The 20,627-nt window shown below is 35.1% G+C and overlaps 3 protein-coding genes across 6 annotated transcripts in view; 1 reads left to right on the top strand and 2 right to left on the bottom strand.

Annotated features, from left to right (window-relative positions):
* Positions 1-22: 22 nt before the first annotated feature.
* Positions 23-6,429, bottom strand: sertad3 (SERTA domain containing 3). Its single transcript, XM_056478349.1, has 2 exons — positions 6,306-6,429; positions 23-2,366 (listed from the first exon to the last, which is right to left on the bottom strand). Exon 2 carries the CDS (start codon positions 2,357-2,359, stop codon positions 1,625-1,627), a length of 735 nt encoding a protein of 244 aa, XP_056334324.1. The 5' UTR covers positions 2,360-2,366; positions 6,306-6,429; the 3' UTR covers positions 23-1,624.
* Positions 6,430-8,031: 1,602 nt separating this feature from the next.
* blvrb (biliverdin reductase B) lies at positions 8,032-16,799 on the bottom strand. Its single transcript, XM_056477946.1, has 5 exons — positions 16,567-16,799; positions 13,919-14,078; positions 11,859-11,950; positions 10,463-10,594; positions 8,032-8,581 (listed from the first exon to the last, which is right to left on the bottom strand). Exons 1-5 carry the CDS (start codon positions 16,649-16,651, stop codon positions 8,427-8,429), a joined length of 624 nt encoding a protein of 207 aa, XP_056333921.1. The 5' UTR covers positions 16,652-16,799; the 3' UTR covers positions 8,032-8,426.
* Positions 16,800-18,707: 1,908 nt separating this feature from the next.
* Positions 18,708-20,627, top strand: part of LOC130245295 (spectrin beta chain, non-erythrocytic 4-like) — a 131,916-nt gene continuing 129,996 nt past the window's right edge. For 2 of the 4 annotated variants that reach the window (XM_056477940.1, XM_056477938.1), the window contains exon 1: positions 18,708-19,109. The gene's annotated coding sequence lies outside the window, so the exon portion shown is untranslated. The remainder of the gene's footprint in view (positions 19,110-20,627) is intronic. The other 2 variants (XM_056477942.1, XM_056477939.1) reach the window with 1 other exon arrangement.

Here is a 20,627-nt window from a genome sequence, read left to right as displayed (position 1 = left end):
AAAACAAAAAATGCTTGCTGGGTAACCAGTTATTCCTTAACAAGCCATTGTACGTTTAAAATAAGCCCTTTTGTTTTTAAAAGAGGTCTAATAGATGTCTAATATACGTCTGAACATAAACGGCTTCATTAAAGCAAGGCTAAATCTGAGCTGTTAGTGAACATCTAATAGACATTTAAGAAAAGACCAAAACTAGACTAGTCACCAAATACAGATCAGACAGATATTAGATATTTGATGACTAGTCTACACTCAAAACAATATTTTTGCTGCTTGTTCAAACTATTTATTTATAACGAGCTGAATCAAAATAATTCTTGAGGTTTTTTGTGCGATAAATTAATTGACTTATGTTCAATCAACTTAAATTTCTAAAAACAATTAACTTAATCGATTTTTGTTGGGACAACATGAAGGAATTGTGTGGAACCCCGAATTTTTTTCAGTGTAGTTTTGTTCGATGTCTATTAGATGTTCACTGACAGCCTGACGTTTTATCTAAGCCATCTACGTTTAGACATCTATAAGACATCTATTAGACTTCTTTTAAAAACAAAAATGCTTGCTGGGTAACCAGTTATTCCTCAACAACCCATTGTGCTTCCAAAAGAAGCCCTTTTTTTATAAGTCTGATAGATATCTAATATACATCTAAAAATAAATGGCTTCATTAAAACAAGGCTAAATTTGAGCTGTCAGTGAACATCTAATAGACATCTTAGAAAGACCAAAACTAGACTAGTCAACAGATACCGATTAGACAGACTTCCCATTTGTAGTGATTAATTTGTTTGTATTTGTTGATTAGTCTAGTTTTGGACTTTTATTCGATGTCTATTAGATGTTCACTGACAGCTCAAATTTAGCCTTGTTTTAACAAAGCCGTCTATGTTTAGATGTCTATTAGACATACATTAGACTTCTTTTAAAAACAAAAAATGCTTGCTGGGTAAGAAGCTTAATAGATGTCTAGACATACTGTAGATGGCTTCGTTAAAACAAGGCTAAATTTGAGCTGTCAGTGAACATCTAATAGACATCGAAAAAAAGACCAAAACTAGACTAGTCAGCAAATACAGATTAGACAGACTTCCCATTTGTAGTTATTTTCTATGTTTGTACTTGATGATTAGTCTAGTTTTGGGCTTTTATTCGATGTCTATTAGATGTTTACTGACAGCTCAAATTAAGCCTTGTTTTAACAAAGCCGTCTATGTTTAGATGTCTATTAGACATCTATTAGACTTCTTTTAAAAACAAAAAATGCTTGCTGGGTAAGAAGCCTAATAGATGTCTAGACATACTGTAGACGGCTTCGTTAAAACAAGGCTAAATTTGATCTGGCAGTGAACATCTATTAGACATCAAATAAAAGCCCAAAACTAGACTAGTCAGCAAATACAAAAATATGAACAACTACATATGTGAAGTCTGTCTAATCTGTATTTGTTGACTAGTCTAGTTTTGGGCTTTTCTGTCTATTAGACTTTCTATTAGATGTCTTAAATTTTTACTGACAGTACTGTCCAAATTTAGCCTTGCTTTAGCCAAGCCATCTACGTTTAGATGTCTAAGACCTCCGTAAAAAACATTTAAATAACTCAACCAATCATAAAAATCATTTTCAAGGGTACGTCCGCATCAGGAAGTCCATAACATGCTCGATCTCCTGGATTTCCCACGTGGCCTGACCTGGAGAAACCACAGATGAAGAAGCTGATGGAGATTTAGCCAGCGATGGTAGATACTTCACTAAATCATCAGAAAAACCTTGCAGGAGATTCACTTCAGGCTCAAACACGGATGCGTCCATGTCCATAAGTAGTTTATCTAAAGACACGTCTTGACTAGCACACACAGGCTCTGTTCTGCAGTATGATTTTTCAGCCCTCAAACCTGAACATCCAGGTAAATTCTCAATGGATCCGAGCGGAGAACGTTGAGACGGCCCATCGATGATGGTGTCCAGATCTTTGAGAATGGCAGAAATGGCTGAAGATAATGAGAAATCCTCCTCTGATGTCCAGCCTGTGATATCGTCCTCCACATTTTCAGCATTCAGCGAGAACAAAGGAGCGTTACGGTCAATTGGAGAGAGTATTTGGGGAAAATCTTGAGGCTTGGGCTGTGATTGGTTTAGAGGGGAGAGTGAGTCTACCTGTGCGCGGACTTCAGACTGAACCTGCCGCAGGGTGTTGTTGATCAGAACTGACCGTAGTAAGCTGGGCTCCACCAGAGCCTGGTCCCGCTGGTATTTGTCCATGGAAATGTCCAGCACAGACTGCAGCTGACTTTCCCAAGCCGAGCCTCCTCTCTCGTCCTCTCTGCGGAGCTTACGCTTCTGACCCCTGGCCACCATTTCCACTCTGCAACACAACAAAGTTTCCATCAATACAAATAGAAAATGTTTAATGATGTAAAGCAACTATAAAGCAACTTAGCCACTATATACAGTTGAAGTCAAAATGTGAAATATTTATTCCTTTTCAAATATTTCTCAAGTGATACTTAAAGGAGCAAAGAAATTTTAACAGTATTTCTGACGATATTTTTTCTTCTAGAGAAAAAGACTTATTTCTTTTATTTTGGCTAAAATACATTTTTGTTTAAACCATTTTAAGGTCAATATTATGGAAGCCCGTTCCCGCCACTGAAAAAAAAAAAAAGTGGGGAAAAAAAAATAATTAAGTCAGAATTCCGAGTTATAAAGTCAGCCTGTTCCCGCCACTGAATAAAAAAAAAAAGTGAAAAAAAAAAAAAAAATTAAGTCAGAATTCCGAGTTATAAAGTCAGAATTGCGAGTTATAAAGTCAGAATTGCGAGTTATAAAGTCAGCCCGTTCCTGCCACTGAATAAAAAAAAAAAAGTACAAAAAAATAAAAATTAAGTGAAAAAAAGACCAAGTGAAGTTTTATAAGCGAGTTATAAAGTCAGAATTGCGAGTTATAAAGTCAAAATTCTGAGTTATTATGTCAGAATTGCGAGTTATTAAGTCAGAATTCCGAGTTAAAAATGAGTTTCCTGTTATGCCGACTGGCCATAAATGGAGTTTTAAAGACGCATGCACATTAGCTCATAATCACAACATAAAGCCTATATCTGACATTTAATGTTTATCATGCTTTCAAAAAGGAAATATATAGTTGATCTAGGCTGTCTATTTATTCGTATGGATTTGTTTTTTTTAATTATTACCATTTGGTCTAAATAGCAATTATAAAGCAATAAACAGTGCAATTCTGACTTAATAACTCGCAATTCTGACTTTATAACTTGCAATTCTGACTTTATAACTCAGAATTCTGACTTAATTTTTTTTTTTTATTCAGTGGCGGGAACAGGCTTCCATACAATATAATTGACCACCTAAAGCAATATTTTTTGTTTCTACAGAACTAGGCATGGACCGGTATAAGATTCTAACAAGATAAAAATATCACCGTTTCACAGTTTTGTGATTACTGCTCTAAAATATATTCTTTTTAAATGTCTGGGTAAAAAAACAAGAACTTGTTCCCACTTTGAACACAATGGCTGCATCTGAAATCACATACTTCTATATTATAAAGTACACTAAAATCAGTACACTGTATAGAACGCACTTTACTAAAGGTCGAGTAGTAAATTTTAATTCAAATGCAGTACCTACTTAGTAGGCGATTTCAGACGCAGTAGGTAGTTAGGACGATTGTAAGGGCCCTCCAAAGTTACTATTAGAGGCCCCCCAATCTCATTCCACCCCTGGTCTTCAATTTGACATCCACAACAAACACCTCCACACCCCCCCCCATATAGGGCCCGTACCGACCAGCGGCACCCCTGGAATACACTATCGTTATACAAAAATTCGCCTAATAACCACAACTTTCCTAACCTTTAAATGTCACTTTAAGCTGAATACTAGTATCTAGAAAAATATCTAGTAAAATATTACGTATTGTCATCATGTCAAAGATAAAAGAAATCAGTTATGAGTTATTAAAACTATTATGTTTAGAAATGTGTTGAAAAAAAATCTCTCTGTTAAACAGAAATTGGGGAAAATATATACTGGGGGGCTAATAATTCAGGAGGGCTAATAATGCAGACTTCATCTGTACAAGTTCAGCATGAGAAAGAAATTGATGCATCAGCAAACGTGTAAAAAGGGAAATAAACTGAAATAATTAGCACAATAAGATTTTTGATTGAAGTAGAATTATTCTAAGACGCTGTTTTACCCTACTATTGGAAATTGAAGTAAAGATCATTATATATATATATATATATATATATATATATATATATATATATATATATATATATATATATATATATACATTAATACAGTGACAACTTGTTCACTATGCTACTTTGAATATTTGGTCTGAAATCACATCACTTCAAACAAACATTACCAAGAATTTGCTCTAAACAATGCAAAAATATCCAATTTTCACTTGATATATGAAATATGTGTGTCTTATTAGTCTTTTTAGCAACGTGCCACACACATGTCAACATCTCATGTGTTTCATGACCCTTTAATTGATTGTGAATAATGTTGTGCATTGGCTGCTAATGATTTTCATACTGAGAATTGGCAAATAATACTTTAATGAAATTATATTATTAAATCGCCTGAATGTGCAAAAATAAAACCAACTTTACCTCAAGCTGTAGGAAGGCAGCATGTGTACATTTGATATCATTAATTCCAAATAAACGATTCTAATCTACATGGACAATTTAGCTGAATAACTGATGACAAAAAAAAGGTATTTATTCTTTTACTTATGTTAATTTATAATTATGACAGAAATTTGTACATTTTCCATAATGTAGATGGGTCACGTGTCCTCATTGCTTACAACAGTGAATCTAAGCTGTAATATTTCAGTCATTATCATTCAGGTTTTGTTTATTTATTACATATTTATTGCCACATCAGCAACTTATGGCTATTTTGTGGCCAAATGGATATACATTAAAATATTACATAATAAAAACAAATTCGTATTATACTAAAAAAGTTTCTTAGACAAATATATCAAATATAAATAGATGAAATTCACAAAAAAAAATTATTCCAAGTTAAATATGATTTTTCAGTTCTATTTTTGATTAAAAAAATGTAAAACTCTTCCTGGTGGTACATTTTAAAAATGTCCATCAAAGTACTCTCCTTATAAAAATTTTGTCTAATGGAATTTAAACTTCTACATTTCAACAAAATATGTTTGATGGCAGGAGCAGTCTGGCAGATATTACATTTAGGTGATTCTTTGTTATTTAATAAATATGAATGTGTCAACCTAGAATGTCCAATTCGACATCTGGTATAGACCGTCTGATCATGCCTGGTCTCAAAATTATAATTTGATAAATGTCTTTCATTTATTTTCGGGTTCATTCAGGTTTTTATTTAAATGTACATTTAATACATGAAATCACATTAAGTACAGCTATTATAAGACGTAACATCTGTGATATACATGTATATATATATATATATATATTTAACCTTAACAATGCAACAAATACACAAAAATACTATAAAACATTGACATTAGTTCATAGAGAACATTGGTTTGCCTCTGCAGAGTCTAGCAGAGTTACATGAACTGTGAATGATGAGGACAATTCAAAGTGTGATAGGAGATGATTCCCATCCTCTGAAGCCTTTTTTGTAAGTTACTGTTGCCCTCTGGAAGAATGTTCAGAAGCATTAAATGCTCTTCTAATATATAAATTCGCCTTTGTTTCTGAGGCAATAAGGCTTTATAACCTTACATTTTAGTAGGTTTTAACTTTTTAATGTATGTGTCTTTCCTTATTGCTGTTTTTTTGTGTAGTATTATTTATGAAGTTATTATGAAGCATACTGGATTGTGCATTCTCCATCTTTAGTCAAAGAGTGGAGGGTTATGTTCCATAATGTTTAATATAACTAAATTACCGAATATATTAGCTATTAATAAGACAGAGAATTTGACATTGTTTTGCAAACTCTAGATGTGTAGGACACAATTTACCGTTTAATTAAGATGAATAAAGTTTTGTCTAAGTTATAATTAGCTTGTATGTAACTCGAAAATCCTTTTTAAAACAGAATTTCATATTAATGTTAGTGATTAGATGAAAGCTTAGGTATTTTCAGCATATCTGCCTTCCAGACCAGCGATCGACTGCAAAAGTCACAAACAAATCGACAAAAAAATCAAGTTTTTAGAAATCTGTTTAAGCAGAAAACAGTGCTGTAGCTTCACGTTAGCATATTGAGCAAGTTACCCACTCTTACTGTATCGAAGACATTGCTCACTCACCTGTAAATCACGCACACTAACTCCAAATTCGCTGCAACTCCTATAAACTTATTTTGTCATAATCATAAAACGCTGCTGAAGTGTCGGTCGACTGGAATCGTTTGCAGAAATTTCTCGTCCCGCCAGTGATTCAATCGGTTCTGACGTCACGCGCGAACAGGAATGCTGGGTATTGTAGTTGTGCAGTCCTTTAAATCAAACGTAAGCTGAATAAAGGCCTGGCTTTTGCCAAGTAAATTGTGTATGCCTAAAAAGTTTAAGAAGATTCATTCTAAAATTTGTACAAAATTTACCCGTTCAGTTTATCCTAATCTAAATATGCTGAGGTTCATGCGTCTTGTTAATTTTGTGGACTTGTCGAAGAAACAGCTCCCCATTTGTTTTTCGAATGTGGCAAAATAAAAAAGGGTTGAGTTCTGATGTTTTTAGGTTAACAAATTTGACATACTTTTGTCCTCAGAGATGTTTAATGGAAATCCTAAATGTTTATCTTGTGAATACATTGTTAATTTATTTATATTCATAAGCAGAAATGGCTTAAACCTCCTTTGTTTTTTTCCCATTTTTCTTGCTGAATTCGACACTTGTTTCCTCTTAAACTTACTAAAAACAAAAAAGCGGTATATTTTTGTTAAATTATGGCAACCTTTTTAAGGGCAGATAAACCCTTGTCGATTTGATTTATTTTTTTCTGTTATGTAATAGCTTTAATCCATGTAAACCCATTCATGCAAACCCACATTTTTTTGGGTTATTTTTTTCTTGTTACTGTTACTCTTTTCGTCTGTATGTTACATGTACAATAAGAGATATAACTGTCATATTTCCCTGGTCCTGTACAAGTTTGACAATATAAAAAACTGTAGTTGTGCAGCTTTCGAACACCCTAAAAGGGGTAGTTTACCCAAAAATGAAAATTACCTCTTCATTTATTCTCCCCGTGAGTTTCTTTTCCTGTTGACTAAACAAGAAGATTTGAATCATGCTGGTTGCTGGGACCAATCGACCTCCATAGTAGGAAAAAAATATATACTATGGATGTTAATCCGCTTGTTAAGTCGTGATGTATGAAATACTGTTTCCGGGTCCAAGCCGCTACTCATTTGAATTGACAAAATATTCGTTATGACCACGTTTTAGTCATATCACACATTAAACGGAATTTTATACATCATGGTGTACACAACAGTCTCTGGACTTACTGCATCACAGACATCAATATTTTAACAATTCATAAAAAATAATCACTTTCTGGCTATTAGATATTAGGCATGGATATATATATATATATATATATATATATATATATATATATATATATATATATATATATATATATATATATATATATATATATATATATATATCATGCAATCGTGATTTTCGAAAGTATTACATCGCTTTGTAAACGTTTATTATTATCATTTGTTGAGTCTCCACATACAGTTTAATACAGTGATTGGACCTGGAAGTCACTTTGTGTGATGTAACACTTAACAAACGGATGGGTCCAATCAACCAGTATTTTTCAAAACATCTACTTTTATGTTCAACAGAAGAAACTCAAACAGGTTTTGAACAAGTGTGAGTAAATGATGGCAGAAGTTTCATTTTTGGTAGAACTATCCCTTTAAACCTTCTATAAAATACATTTTATACAACATTTTAACAAACATAAACAACAACAAAAGAGGAATTCTGTAAACTAACATATTTATTTAAAACCAGAAGGTTAAAGTCAGGCAATTGAAATAGATTTTCATTGATTGTTTTAAGGCAAAATTCATTTGATCCAACATTATTTCAGCAAGTATAAAATAACATTTAAATTAAGCTCTTAACATTGATCAAATAGGCACATTTATCGCTAACTAGCATATGCATATATGAAAATATAAACTAAAAGGTGCAATCAAATAGTTACTCTGTTATTCAGTTGTTTCAGTTCATCATTAACTTTTAGGAATTAATTATGGCAGACGGAATAATGTACCTCTACAATAACATCAGCGCCAACCTGTTATTTTTGCTTCTGTATTGTATGCAGTCATTTTGGGCAGTGCAGAAAAAAAACTAAGGGCACCTTTATTGACAACATATTTAAAGAAAACCCTGAGTAAATTAACTATACTCTCCACAAATGCCAACTGTCTTTCCATCCCATTCAGAAGTGGACAGGCACTTGACAAAGAAATGGCCCAGATCATATTTGGAGATCACCCTTCCTTTTAACATGTTCTCAGTCACAATGTATTTCTCCGTCAAAGGCTTGTCACCTGAAAAGACAACAATGATTTTCTTACAAACAGTCCTTATTGATTAACACGATTCAAGCTTGTGGGGAAATAGGTATTGAACAGGTCATGTTTTTTCCAGTGAATAATATTTCTAAAGGAGCTGTTGACATGGAATTGAACCAGATTTTGGTAAAAACCCAAACAATACAAGTATAAAAATAAAACAAATAATCTGAGAAATGAGTTGTGTGTAATAAGAATGGAATGACACAAGGAGAAATTGCTGAACTACTGAAGCGAATTCAATACTTTATATAAAAGGCTTTTTTGGTGCTGGCAGCTTAAAGACGCCTCTCATATGGAGAATAAAGTCACATGCATTGCTCAAGTGTGAGTTTCTCACAGACTTCAACAGAGTGAAAAAAATCTTGATGGTTCTGTGGGTCTCGTCTATCAAATCTGATCTTTATTTTGTATTTTTCTATTGGATTCGAGTCAGGTGATTGGCTGGGCCATTCTACAGCTTGATTTTCTTTCTCTGAAAGCATCTGAGAGTTTCCTTGGCTGTGTTTTGGATCATTGTCTTGCTGAAATGTCCACCCTGGTTATATCTTCATCATTGCTAATGTAGATGTTGGACTGAACCTGCTGATATTCATTTACACAGAAGGGCAGAGGGTTGCTGAAGAACTACTGAGAGATTTCAGTTGCTTTCTGGGCTTTCACTTCTTTTCTAAACCACCCTTTCTTCATGTGTTCAATACTTTTTCTCTGTGTCATTTCATTTTATTACACATAACTTCATTTGTAAACTAATTAGATTTGTTTTCTGCATATATGGATTTCTTTGGTTGTTGCCAACATCTGGTGCAAATTTATAGCTAACGAAACCTTTAGATTTGTGTCTTCTGAGAAAAATAGTGACGTATTCAATACTTATTTTCCTCGCTGTAATTCTTGCCCTTAGCTCAATAAACTCTTAACTGGCTGTTTATTTATTGTTATTAAGGTAATTCAGGATTAATCAGAAAGAGCTTTATCAGAATCAGCTTTATTGCCAGGTATGTTCACACATACGAGGAATTTGTTTTGGTGACAGAGCTTCTACAGTGCAACAAGATAACAGAGACAGGACAAAAACAGATAATAAATATATTTTAAAAAATAGAAGTAAGTAGTGAATGCAAATTTACAAACTGAAAAGTGTTAGTACAGGTATATTACTATATACAACGTTATACGTGCAGCTGTTATGTGCAAATTGGCATGTAAAGTGTGTTGTTAAATAAGTGTATATGTGTATAAAAGTGTATGGCAAGTAGTGATGTTGGTTCCACAATTATTATCATCAAGTGTTCATGAGATGGATTGCCTGAGGGAAGAAACTGTTTCTGTGTCGGGCTGTTCTGGTGCGCAGTGCTCTGTAGCGTCGACCAGAAGGTAAAAGTTCAAAGAGGCAGTGTGCTGGGTGTGAGGGGTCCAGAGTGATTTTGGCAGCCCTTCTGCTCGCTCTGGATAAGTACAGTTCTTGGGGAGTAGGAAGGGTTGTACCAGTGATTCGCTCAGCAGTCCGAACTATTCAACGTAGTCTTTGGAGATCGTATTTAGTAGCTGAGCTAAACCAGACAGTTATTGATGTGCAGATGACTGGTTTAGCTCAGCTACTAAATACGATCTCCAAAGACTACTTCGAATAGTTCGGACTGCTGAGCGAATCACTGGTACAACTTAAAAATAAGTTTATGCAGAATATATACTGCGCTAATAAACAGCCGATATCTTATTAATAGGCAGGTAATAAGCCACTAGTTAATAGGGAGAATTGATACTTTAACGTGTGTTACCAAAATAACCCAATTAGAGTAAACATTAGCAAATAAAATTCAGATTGTAGGAATGTAGGCATATAGTGCTCATTACCAGCAATATGTGGAGGCATGGCAGCTATATAGTCCAATCCACACTCCTTCAGGACAGTGTACATTCGGTCATGATCTTCAGTGACCGGCACCAGGCGAGGAGGAACTTTGGATCGATCCCACAGGAGGAATGCTGTGAAAATTAAGAGACAGATGGAGCAAGTTCTTCAAAAGAGCAGTTCCATGCAAATGTCAACCCTGCCATGAAAAAATTCAGTTTTCACCAAAACAGTGAAACCGTTTATACGTTTTTTTTGTGTAAGCAAGTATTTTACATTACAAAAATGTCTCTGTCAATGTTTCAAAACAATAATATTTGATGTACCAAAGTCCCACAAGTGCCAATTTCACATCTGTCACATCCATAACCAAGCTTTTTCCTCATAAATGCTGAATTGTGAAATAAAATAAATTAAATGCTTTTTGTTTCATAGAGACACAACTAATCCTTTTGATTAGCACCGTTTCTTTTGGGTTGTGCAGTTTAATTCAAAGAATTTCTACAAAGTATGTTGTATACTGTAAACTCACATACTTTTTGGTCACATCCATAACGCATGTTTATTTTCCTCATTTAAAATCTAAAAAGTGTTTACAGATTAATATTTTTCTGATCCCATAACTCTGTGCTTAGTTGTTTTAGAAAATATAAACATATTTCAATATAATGTTAACATAAACTTTCTCTGTGAAATTATATTTAGATCTTTTACTCAAATGTCACATCCATAATGCTGGAATTGCTGGCATATCAATACACACATGCTTACTAATGAAATTCTGCATGGCTGGAAATACACACAAGTGTATGTGCATGTTTATTACTATATACAACGTTATATGTGCAGCTGTTATGTGCAAATTGGCATGTAAAGTGTGTTGTTAAATAAGTGTATATGTGTATAAATGTGTATGGCAAATAGTGATGTTGGCTCCACAATAATTATCATCAAGTGTTCATGAGATGGATTTCCTGAGGGAAGAAACTGTTTCTGTGTCGGGCTGTTCTGGTGCGCAGTGCTCTGTATCGTCGACCAGAAGGTAAAAGTTCAAAGAGGCAGTGTGCTGGGTGTGAGGGGTCCAGAGTGATTTTGGCAGGCCTTTTGCTCGCTCTGGATAAGTACAGTTCTTGGGGAGTAGGAAGGGTTGTACCAGTGATTCGCTCAGCAGTCCGAACTATTCGACGTAGTCTTTGGAGATCGTATTTAGTAGCTGAGCTAAACCAGACAGTTATTGTTGTGCAGATGACTAAAACTAAATACGATCTCCAAAGACTACGTCGAATAGTTCGGACTGCTGAGCGAAACACTGGTACAACTTAAAAATAAGTTTATGCAGAATATATACTGTGCTACATGCTTACTAATGAAACAGAAATTCTGCATGGCTACACACACCTGACATGCATCCAACAACTTTGCGGATTCCACGGGCTTTCATGACCTCCACGATGTTCCTTGTTCCCTCAGACATCATCGTTGTGGGACCAGCAAGCAAAAAAAATCAGAGGACAAATCAATTATGTGCACTTAGTCCACTGAAAAAGAAACAACCTTTGGATCAAATGATCAGTATCAATAAGCTCAAGTCGAGCTGTGGTGCAAAATGACACAATAAATCAATGCATTGATTCTGAGATTTTCAAAATGCATCACTATTCTCTCTTAAAGTGATTCTGAGCTTAGTTTTGAACAGCAGATGGCGCTGTGTGTTTTATAAACAGCTCTTCTCTGTTTGCGTCCAAATCCTTCATCCTGCACTTGTTCCATACCAGTTTTGGCGTCTTTCTCCTGTTGAACACAAAGGAAGATATACTGAAGAATGATGGAAAAAACAGCCATTAACTTCCATAGTATTTTAATATTACTGTATATGGATGTCAATGCTGTTTTTTTAATCAACATTTTCCAGAACATCTTGTTTTGTGTTCAACAGAAGAAAAAAATCATGAAAGTTTAGAACCAATTAAGGGTGAGTGAATGAGGGAAATGTAAATGTTTGGGTGAACTGTCCCTTTAAACCAGGGGTGCTCAACCCTGTTCCTGGAGATCTACCTTCCTGCAACCTTGATCAAACACACCTGAACCAATTAATTAGGACCTAAACAGCACTTGATAATTACAGACAGGTGTGTTGGATGTGGGTTGCAACTGAAATTTGCAGGAAGGTAGAGCTCCAGGAACAGGGCTGGTCACCCCTGCTTTAAACTCACACCATTGGATTTATAACACAGGGTCAACTGGCCAATCAGAGAACTCTGAGCTTTTGCGAATAAGGAGCCTTTGACATCTATCTATCTATCTTGTCATCAAATCCATTCATTCATTCATATTCCTTCAGCTTAGTCCCTTATTTATCAGCGGTCACCACAGAGGAATGAACCGCCAACTGTTCTGGCATATTTTTTTATGCAGCAGATGCCCTTCCGGCTGCAACCCAGTACTAGTAAACAACCATACACTCTGGCATTCACACACACACTCATACACTATGGCATCCAATTCCCCTATAGTGCATGTGTTGGGACTCTGGGGGAAACCGGAGCACCCGGAGGAAACCCATGCCAACATGAGGAAAACATGCGAACTCCACACAGAAATGGCAATTGGCCCAGCCGGGACTTGAACCAGTGACCTTCTTGCTGTGAGGCAACAGTGCTAACCACTGAGCCACCGTGCCACCCCTTGTCATCAAATTAACTTAACAAATAAAGTGAGTGCTGCTGTTGCTTTCTGTTGATTATAAATTTTGTTGCACCAGAAAAATACAGACTAACTAAAGTGCACTTGGCGTCTTTTATTGTTCATGACATTTTAACCAAATCTAACCAATGGCTTTGTGTCGGAGCTTGAGCATGGGGCACACAGTTGCCTTCCTACACACATCTGACATTTTGTACAGATTATGTTTAGTTTTTTGCAAGTATTTAATAATTTTGCTCTGAAAAAAAGGTTAAATTATTCAAATTACTCATATTATTATGCTGATAGCTTTAAAAATATACTGGCGGATAAATATCGGTGGCCGATACAAGGGTGCATCTGACATACTGACTTATACTCATAAATACTGAATCATGATTTGCTAAGTACAATGCGATCCTGGATTAACATCTATGTTGGCCCTGAAACATAACTTTTGTTTGAAAATGTTATCCATACCTATTCCCTAGCCCTAAACCCAACCATAACTGTAAATTATTCCCAAAATTAGAGGAGAATAATAGTTCGATAACAGTCATGTAGAAGAGCATAAACCTAACCGTAAGCCTAAACTTAACCTAAACTCTAAACATACACCTGATCGACCATCTGATCGGCTAATTGGAATTTTGTTCCAGGACCTATGCTAATGTTGGATGATGTTAATCCAGGAACCTGTCCTACTTGGTGAAATCATGTTGGCGATACTGACCTATTAAAATAGCATCATATCGCCTCTAAAGGTGAACTCACTGAGATCATTTCTTGTCCCCAGAATGATGATGACTGCATCCTGACCCTCCAGGGTCTTCTTTACATCATTTTTGTTCAGAACGTCTCCCACAACCACTCTGGAGGCCTTATGATCTGGAGGAAGCCTTGCAGGGTCTCTCACCAGCACCGTCACATTGTATCCTGGAGCAGAAAAACACAAATCAAAGTGAAAAACAGCTCAAAATTAAAGCTCAAGCGAGAAACTAGCTGTTTGCACCGGATCACAACACACACGATAATCAAGCACAAAATAACATACACATTGCATTTTCATATAGCTGCAGTTACTTAACAAAAACAAATAGACAATGATTCAACTAATACAGAGGCAAACCAAACAAGAGATCTGCAGGTTATAGATAAAAACAGGCAAGAATGTGTATGCTTATCTTCAGAAAGCACGCTCTTATGACTCAGCAGATTATAGTTACAACATGACTAAGATGTTTCTCAAACGTCTCGTGATCTGCACAAGACAGGAACAACAAATTTAAAACATAAATCACAAACAAGACAGTGCAAATTTAGCATCTGCTCCCATATGAAACGAATACTACAGTAATTTATAGGAAATACTATAGTGTTTTTGAACCATGATACTCTAGAAAAGTACTTGAATTAATCTTTTGAGTTAATTCTATAGATGCAGTGGTAAAACACATTTAAAAAGTTTTATACATTACAATACACCAACATGTACTGTAGTAAAAACTAAAGTATATAATGGTACTAAATATAATTGATCAGTTCACTATAGTTAATATTATAGAAGTATGCTACATTTATTAACAAAGAGCCGTAAATACTATACAATATGATAGACTTCACCAAGTGTGGATTTAATTAATAAGCGAGGTAAGCGGACGCTTATAGCCACCAATAAATATCTAGGAGTATAAATTATACCCATAAAACATCGTTTTCAATCATATTTTGTATAATGAGTGTCAAACAAATAAAACTGTAACATAATTAAATATTATTTAATATAAAATAAAATATTATATTATTATAATAAATGTAATGTTATGTAATAATAAAATAAAATGCACAAATTTGTCCACCAACCCCAATCACAGAGGAGTCCAGAAGTCAAATTTATAAAAAAAAAAATACATTTACTTTTTTTAGTTGAGACTGCATTAAGATTAAACGTAGAAAAGAAGTTTGAGTTATATAAAAAAACAGCTAAAGGGTGCATTTTAGGACTGTTGGTCCCCATGGCTGAAATTGCTTAGGGCCCCCAAATCACTAAATCCGCCCCTGCACTTCACTTTAGTATGGTTAAAAAAATGCTAGTATATACTGTAAATTACTTTAGAATTATTAAGCTACTGAGTAAGACTACAATAAACCAGGGTTAATTAATTTTGAAATTGAGATAAAATTGATTTACACATTAAAGTTGATTCACATTCGCTCTTTCCCTTATTAATAGTAATAATATAATAATATAATTTCAGATAAGTATTCTTTGCAAACTCTAAATACAAAAATGATATTAGCACTAAATAACTATCAAAGTACAACATTGTTCACAGTCAATTGAATAGTGCTTATGTTGTTTTGAGTCATATTTATATGCGATTTCAGACCGAATATTCAAAGTAGATTGATAAACCATATAGGGACCTCACATATTGTCACTGAATGAATGTGCGAATACAAAACAAACTTCAATAAATTAAAAATAATCAATTCTCAGGTATCAAAGTGACACACTGCATTAACTGGTTAAGCAAAAAAAGAATAAAAACACCTCAATCCATAAAGACATTGTGTAAGAGTTTACTTGAGGCAAGAATATTTTTGTGAAATTATTTTATTAAGGAAAAAGTCTGAATGTGTGAATATAAAACTAACTATATCTCAATATACTACCGTAGTACTGTATGCTACATTCAATAACAAAGGGTTGTAAATACTATACAGTATGATACACTTCACTATAGTATGGTTAAAAAAACGCTAATATATACTGTAAATTCATTAGAATTATTAAACTACTGATTAAGACTATGTTAAATCTGGGTTAATTAATTTTGAAGATGAGGAAAAGTTGATTTAGATATTAAAGTTGATTCTCATTCGAACTTTCTCAATAATAGTATAATTTCAGAGAATTATTTTTTACTAATTTTATATAGGCAAATCATATTAGCATCGTCTAGTACTGTTAGTTACTTTAGTATTATTAAGCTACTAATTAAGGCTATGTTAAACCTGGATTAATTAAATTTGAAATTGAGGTAAAGCTGATTTCCCACATTCGTACTTTCTCCTTAATAATATAATAGGGAAAATAATAAATAGAGAAAATCATATTAGAAGCCAATGACAATCAAAGAAACGTTACAACATCATTCACAGTCAATTAAATAAAGCTAATGTTATTTTAAGTCATATTTACATACTATTTCAGAGCGAATATTCAAAGTAGATTAATAAACAATATAGGGACCGTGTCACGTGTTGTCAATGAACGAATGTGCGAACACAAAACCAACTTCAATACATTTAAAACATTCAATTCTCGTAGCCTATATCAAAGTGAAAGAGTTTATGAAGTTACAGTAAGAAAACGTTAAAAAAACATCTCATTCCCCTAAGACATTGTGTAAGAGTTTACCTGAGGCCACTGCGATAGGTAAGGTCGCTAACCCCGTCATTCCCGTGCAGCCAAATATCGCCACATTTCTTACAGCATCGGACATATCGACCTCTAGAAAAAACTCTCGGTCAGTTCTACTTTGAAACGGAGATTTGCAACAAAACCCAAGTAACGTGTCCAGCTGATCTTGTTCGTTAACGTTATGTCAGCGCTGTCAGTGAAGAAACGCCTCTTTCAGGAAAACTAAAGTGGGCGTTTTGTCGCATGCTAATTTTTTTCTTCTGTTTGCTGTTGTTCCTACGACTACATGATTGACTTCTCAACTGTCCAATCACTGTTTGCGTATAACCAGCGCTGACCAATCATAGCCTAGAACGTTCACACCAAGGGCGGAGCTTGTCTGTGCAGAATGTAACACGCCTATAGCTGAATAGAGCTCCTCCTAAAATAATTTTAAAGGTAAAACGACTCATAAATTGCTTGCTAGTAAATCACTAGTACATTTTAGAAACGTATATAATGTACCAATGTACTGAAGGATTTGTGCCTGAAATATACTGTTTACTGCACTAATAACGAAAGTGAAAAAAAGAGTGTATTAAAGGGTAGGCCTATTGCATCTACACTTAAAAAACAACCAGCAAATAATAATATTAATAAAATAAAAGGTCACTTAGGTGTACTACACTTTTGTAATTGTTTTAAAGTCTAGTTTGTAAAAATTAATTAATTCATTTTTTCATTTTCCTTCGGCTTAGTCCTTTTATTCATCAGGGGTCGCCACAGCGGAATGAACCGCCAACTTATCCAGCATATGTTTTACCAATTATTACCAATTATGCCAATCCAGCTGCCACCCAGTACTGGGAAACATCCACACACACTCATACAATACAGCCAGTTTGGTTTATTCAGTTTGCACTGTGGGGGAAACTGTGGGTTGGCGTGGGTTTCCTCCGGGTGCTCAGGTTTCCCCCACAAATACATGCGCTATAGGGGAACTGAATAAACTAAACTGGCCGTAGTGTATGAGTGTGTGTGAATGAGTGTCTTGACGTTTCCCAGAACTGGATTGCAGCTGGAAGGGCATCCGCTGTGTAAAACATATGCTGGATAAGTTGGCGGTTCATTCTGTTGTGGCGACCCCTGATAAATAAAGGGACTAAGCTGAAGGATAATGAATGAACATTTGGTAATTTGTTTATATCAGCCTACTATAGTTGTTGTGTTGCCATAGCAACTATAGTATTAACTCAACAGATTCATTCAATTACTTTACCATAGTATGGTTCAAAACACTATAGTATTTTTCATATGGGTGGTCTTTCAGGTCAAATCTACAAGCTAATTATAGAAGTGTGTAGAATAAACATTTTTTTCTGATGGGTTACCATCTACACTAGTGTTCTCAACCACATTCATGGAGGACCACCAGCACTGCATGTTTTGGATGTCTCCTTTGTCTGTCACACTCATTACAGGCCTTTCAGTCTCTGCTAATGAGCTGATGATCTGAATCAGGTGTGTTTGGTTAAGAAGACACAGAAAATGGGCAGAGCTGGTGGTCCCCCAGTAACGTGGTTGAGAAACACTGATCTACACTGTAAAAGTATCTGTTAATTATATATTTTTATTTATTTATTTTTAATAAAGTGACTTATTAACATTTTAGTCGTTTGGAATAATATATTGTTGTCTATAAGAAGTATTATATAGAGAAATAAGTCTATAAAATAACAGAAAATGTACTGTTTATTACAAGGGTTTTGTACAGTAATATACAACACCAATGCAGACAATATTTCACTTTAAACTAATAAAAATGACAATAAAAATATTTTTTTAACGAACTTTTCAGGTTAAAAGTTGTTGAAAGAAAGATTAAGGTGTCCAAATGCGATTCAACAGCAGAAATAAACGGGGGAAATAAACATAAAACATCACAAAACACGGAAAACTGCTAATTTACAGATATTTTTGGTGTAATTGAATTCAGGTTGGTTCAATGACAACAGCGGGAGGTCCTCACAGGCAAGTGTTCTAGTGTGTGTGTGTGTGTGTGTGTGTGTGTGTGCGTGTGTGTGTGTGTGTGTGTGTGTGTCTTCCCCATCACTGCTGCTGTACCCTCCGCGTTATTGAGAGCGCAGGGAGACACAGAGAGAGAGGGGGAGAGAAAGAGAGAGAGAGAGAGTGAGAAAGAGAGCGTGTATCCGGTGCACGGGACATCCGAGCACACCGGCGATCTGACCGCTCAAGCAGATCTGGCCTCGGACACGTTTTAAATGTGATGCGCGTGAAATCACTGGTGGACAAACCGTGTACCGACCGGTGTCATCGAGTGTACCGAGCGTCGCTTTGCGCCACGAATCATCCTCCTTTTCTCCTCCTCCTCCTCTTCTTCTTCTCCTCCTCGCATCCGCGCGCCGCGTACCTGACCGGAGGATGCCCGAGAAACGAGACCGCGCCGAATCCGTCCGGGATTATCCATACACCGCATGAGGAGCATCTTTTCCCGCATTGATCGGAGGCACAATCATTCGTCTTTCGGAGCGGGTGTGCAGGTGAGCAGGCAGCGAAAACCGCATGCGTGCAATAGGCTACAGTGATTCACATACATTGTTGTAATGATTCCTGTACGGGGAATGCAGAGACCGGCCTGTTCTGGCCACACACTGCAGTCATTTCTGGGCCGTGTGTCTGTGGTGGTGATGAGTGCTTGCTTTAAATGTCAGCAGCGGCTGTTTATATGTTAAAGAAAGGCCTGGTGTTTGGATAGCTATCTGCATTTTCCAACACGCCGCTGCACACTGGGGAAAGTTGCTTGTGAGGTGGATAAGTGACAGGCCTGAATGGAGGAAAATAATGAGGTGGAAAAGGTGATTAGAATAAACATTCAGCGCTGCATGGGTGTAAACGGTGATGATATTGGTCAACAATGCGGTAAAGGGATTAAAGGGATAGTTCACACACAGAAAAATCACTATTTACCTACTATTTACTAAAGTTTTAAACCTTTGTGAGTTTCGTGTTGAACACAAAACAAGATATTTTAGTGAAAACTGAAAACCAGTGACTTCCATAGTCAAACATATACAGTGCACAGCATGATTGAGTACACCCCATTTTGAAAGTGAATATTTTTTATCAATTTCTCTGTGAATATTGGTAACATATATTGGTGCATTTGAACAAAACAGATTTATTAAATAGATGTATTTATCAAAATAACATTTTAGCCACAGAACATCTTTAGAAATGGAAAGATAATACATTTAAATTCATGCAAAAATATTGCAAATAAAACATTTCAACAAAATTGCGTATATTTTTTTGTTTCTCTTGATTTTTGCTATTTTTGAAAATGCTGTTTAATATTTTTCCCTGACATAAATTTGGGCTACTAATTTCTGAAACGTTATTGTAAGTTATTTTGTTAGATTAGTTGCAGATTTGGCTTCAGTACTCTCTAAACTAATGTATATGCACAAATTAGGCATGGGCCGGTATAAGATTCTGACAGGATGATACCTTGGATATAAATATCACGGTTTCACTGTATCACAGTATTGAGATTACTGCTCTACAATATGTTCTTTTTAAATGTCTGGGTAAAAAACAAAACATTTTCCCCCTTTGAACACATTATATTTAATTTGGGAAACATTTATAATATTTTGGAGCAGTAAACATGCCAGGCTAAATTATTCAAATGAATTATTGACTTCTGCTGTCTTCATTAGTTTCAAAAACACAGATTTTTTTACAATTTAAAATGGCTTCTTTGGATATCTTTTCTGCTGGAGATACTGTTGTCCTAAAAAACTAAATAAAAAAATCGTACACATACCTTAGGAACGGTATTACAGAAAATTTTGACGGTTTTAAAACCTTGACTTTTCCAAATCACGGTATACCTTGAACTCGGTTATCGTCCCATGTCTAGCACAAATATGATAAATATGAATATATTAATTTTAATGAGAGATTTGTGAGTGATATTCTCATATATTCCGAGCACTGTAGCTATATATGTCAATGGTGACAGGGTTTCAGCATTTTTCTAAATATCTCCTTTTGTG

Source organism: Danio aesculapii, chromosome 18 (genome assembly GCF_903798145.1).
Source record: "Danio aesculapii chromosome 18, fDanAes4.1, whole genome shotgun sequence".
Lineage (NCBI taxonomy): Eukaryota > Metazoa > Chordata > Actinopteri > Cypriniformes > Danionidae > Danio > Danio aesculapii.
Note: the sequence above shows the minus strand (reverse complement) of the source record. Positions and strands in the feature narration are given on the sequence as shown.

Bases quoted from the DNA above. Each gene is read 5' to 3' on its own strand.
- sertad3 (XM_056478349.1), bottom strand. From the start codon at position 2,359: ATGGTGGCCAGGGGTCAGAAGCGTAAGCTCCGCAGAGAGGACGAGAGA.
- blvrb (XM_056477946.1), bottom strand. From the start codon at position 16,651: ATGTCCGATGCTGTAAGAAATGTGGCGATATTTGGCTGCACGGGAATG. The intron at 14,079-16,566 runs GTAAACTCTTAC...TTTCTGCTCCAG, and splicing joins ACCTATCGCAGTGGCCTCAG to GATACAATGTGACGGTGCTG. The intron at 8,582-10,462 runs GTAATGAGCACT...TTGTCTTTTCAG, and splicing joins CATGCCTCCACATATTGCTG to GTGACAAGCCTTTGACGGAG.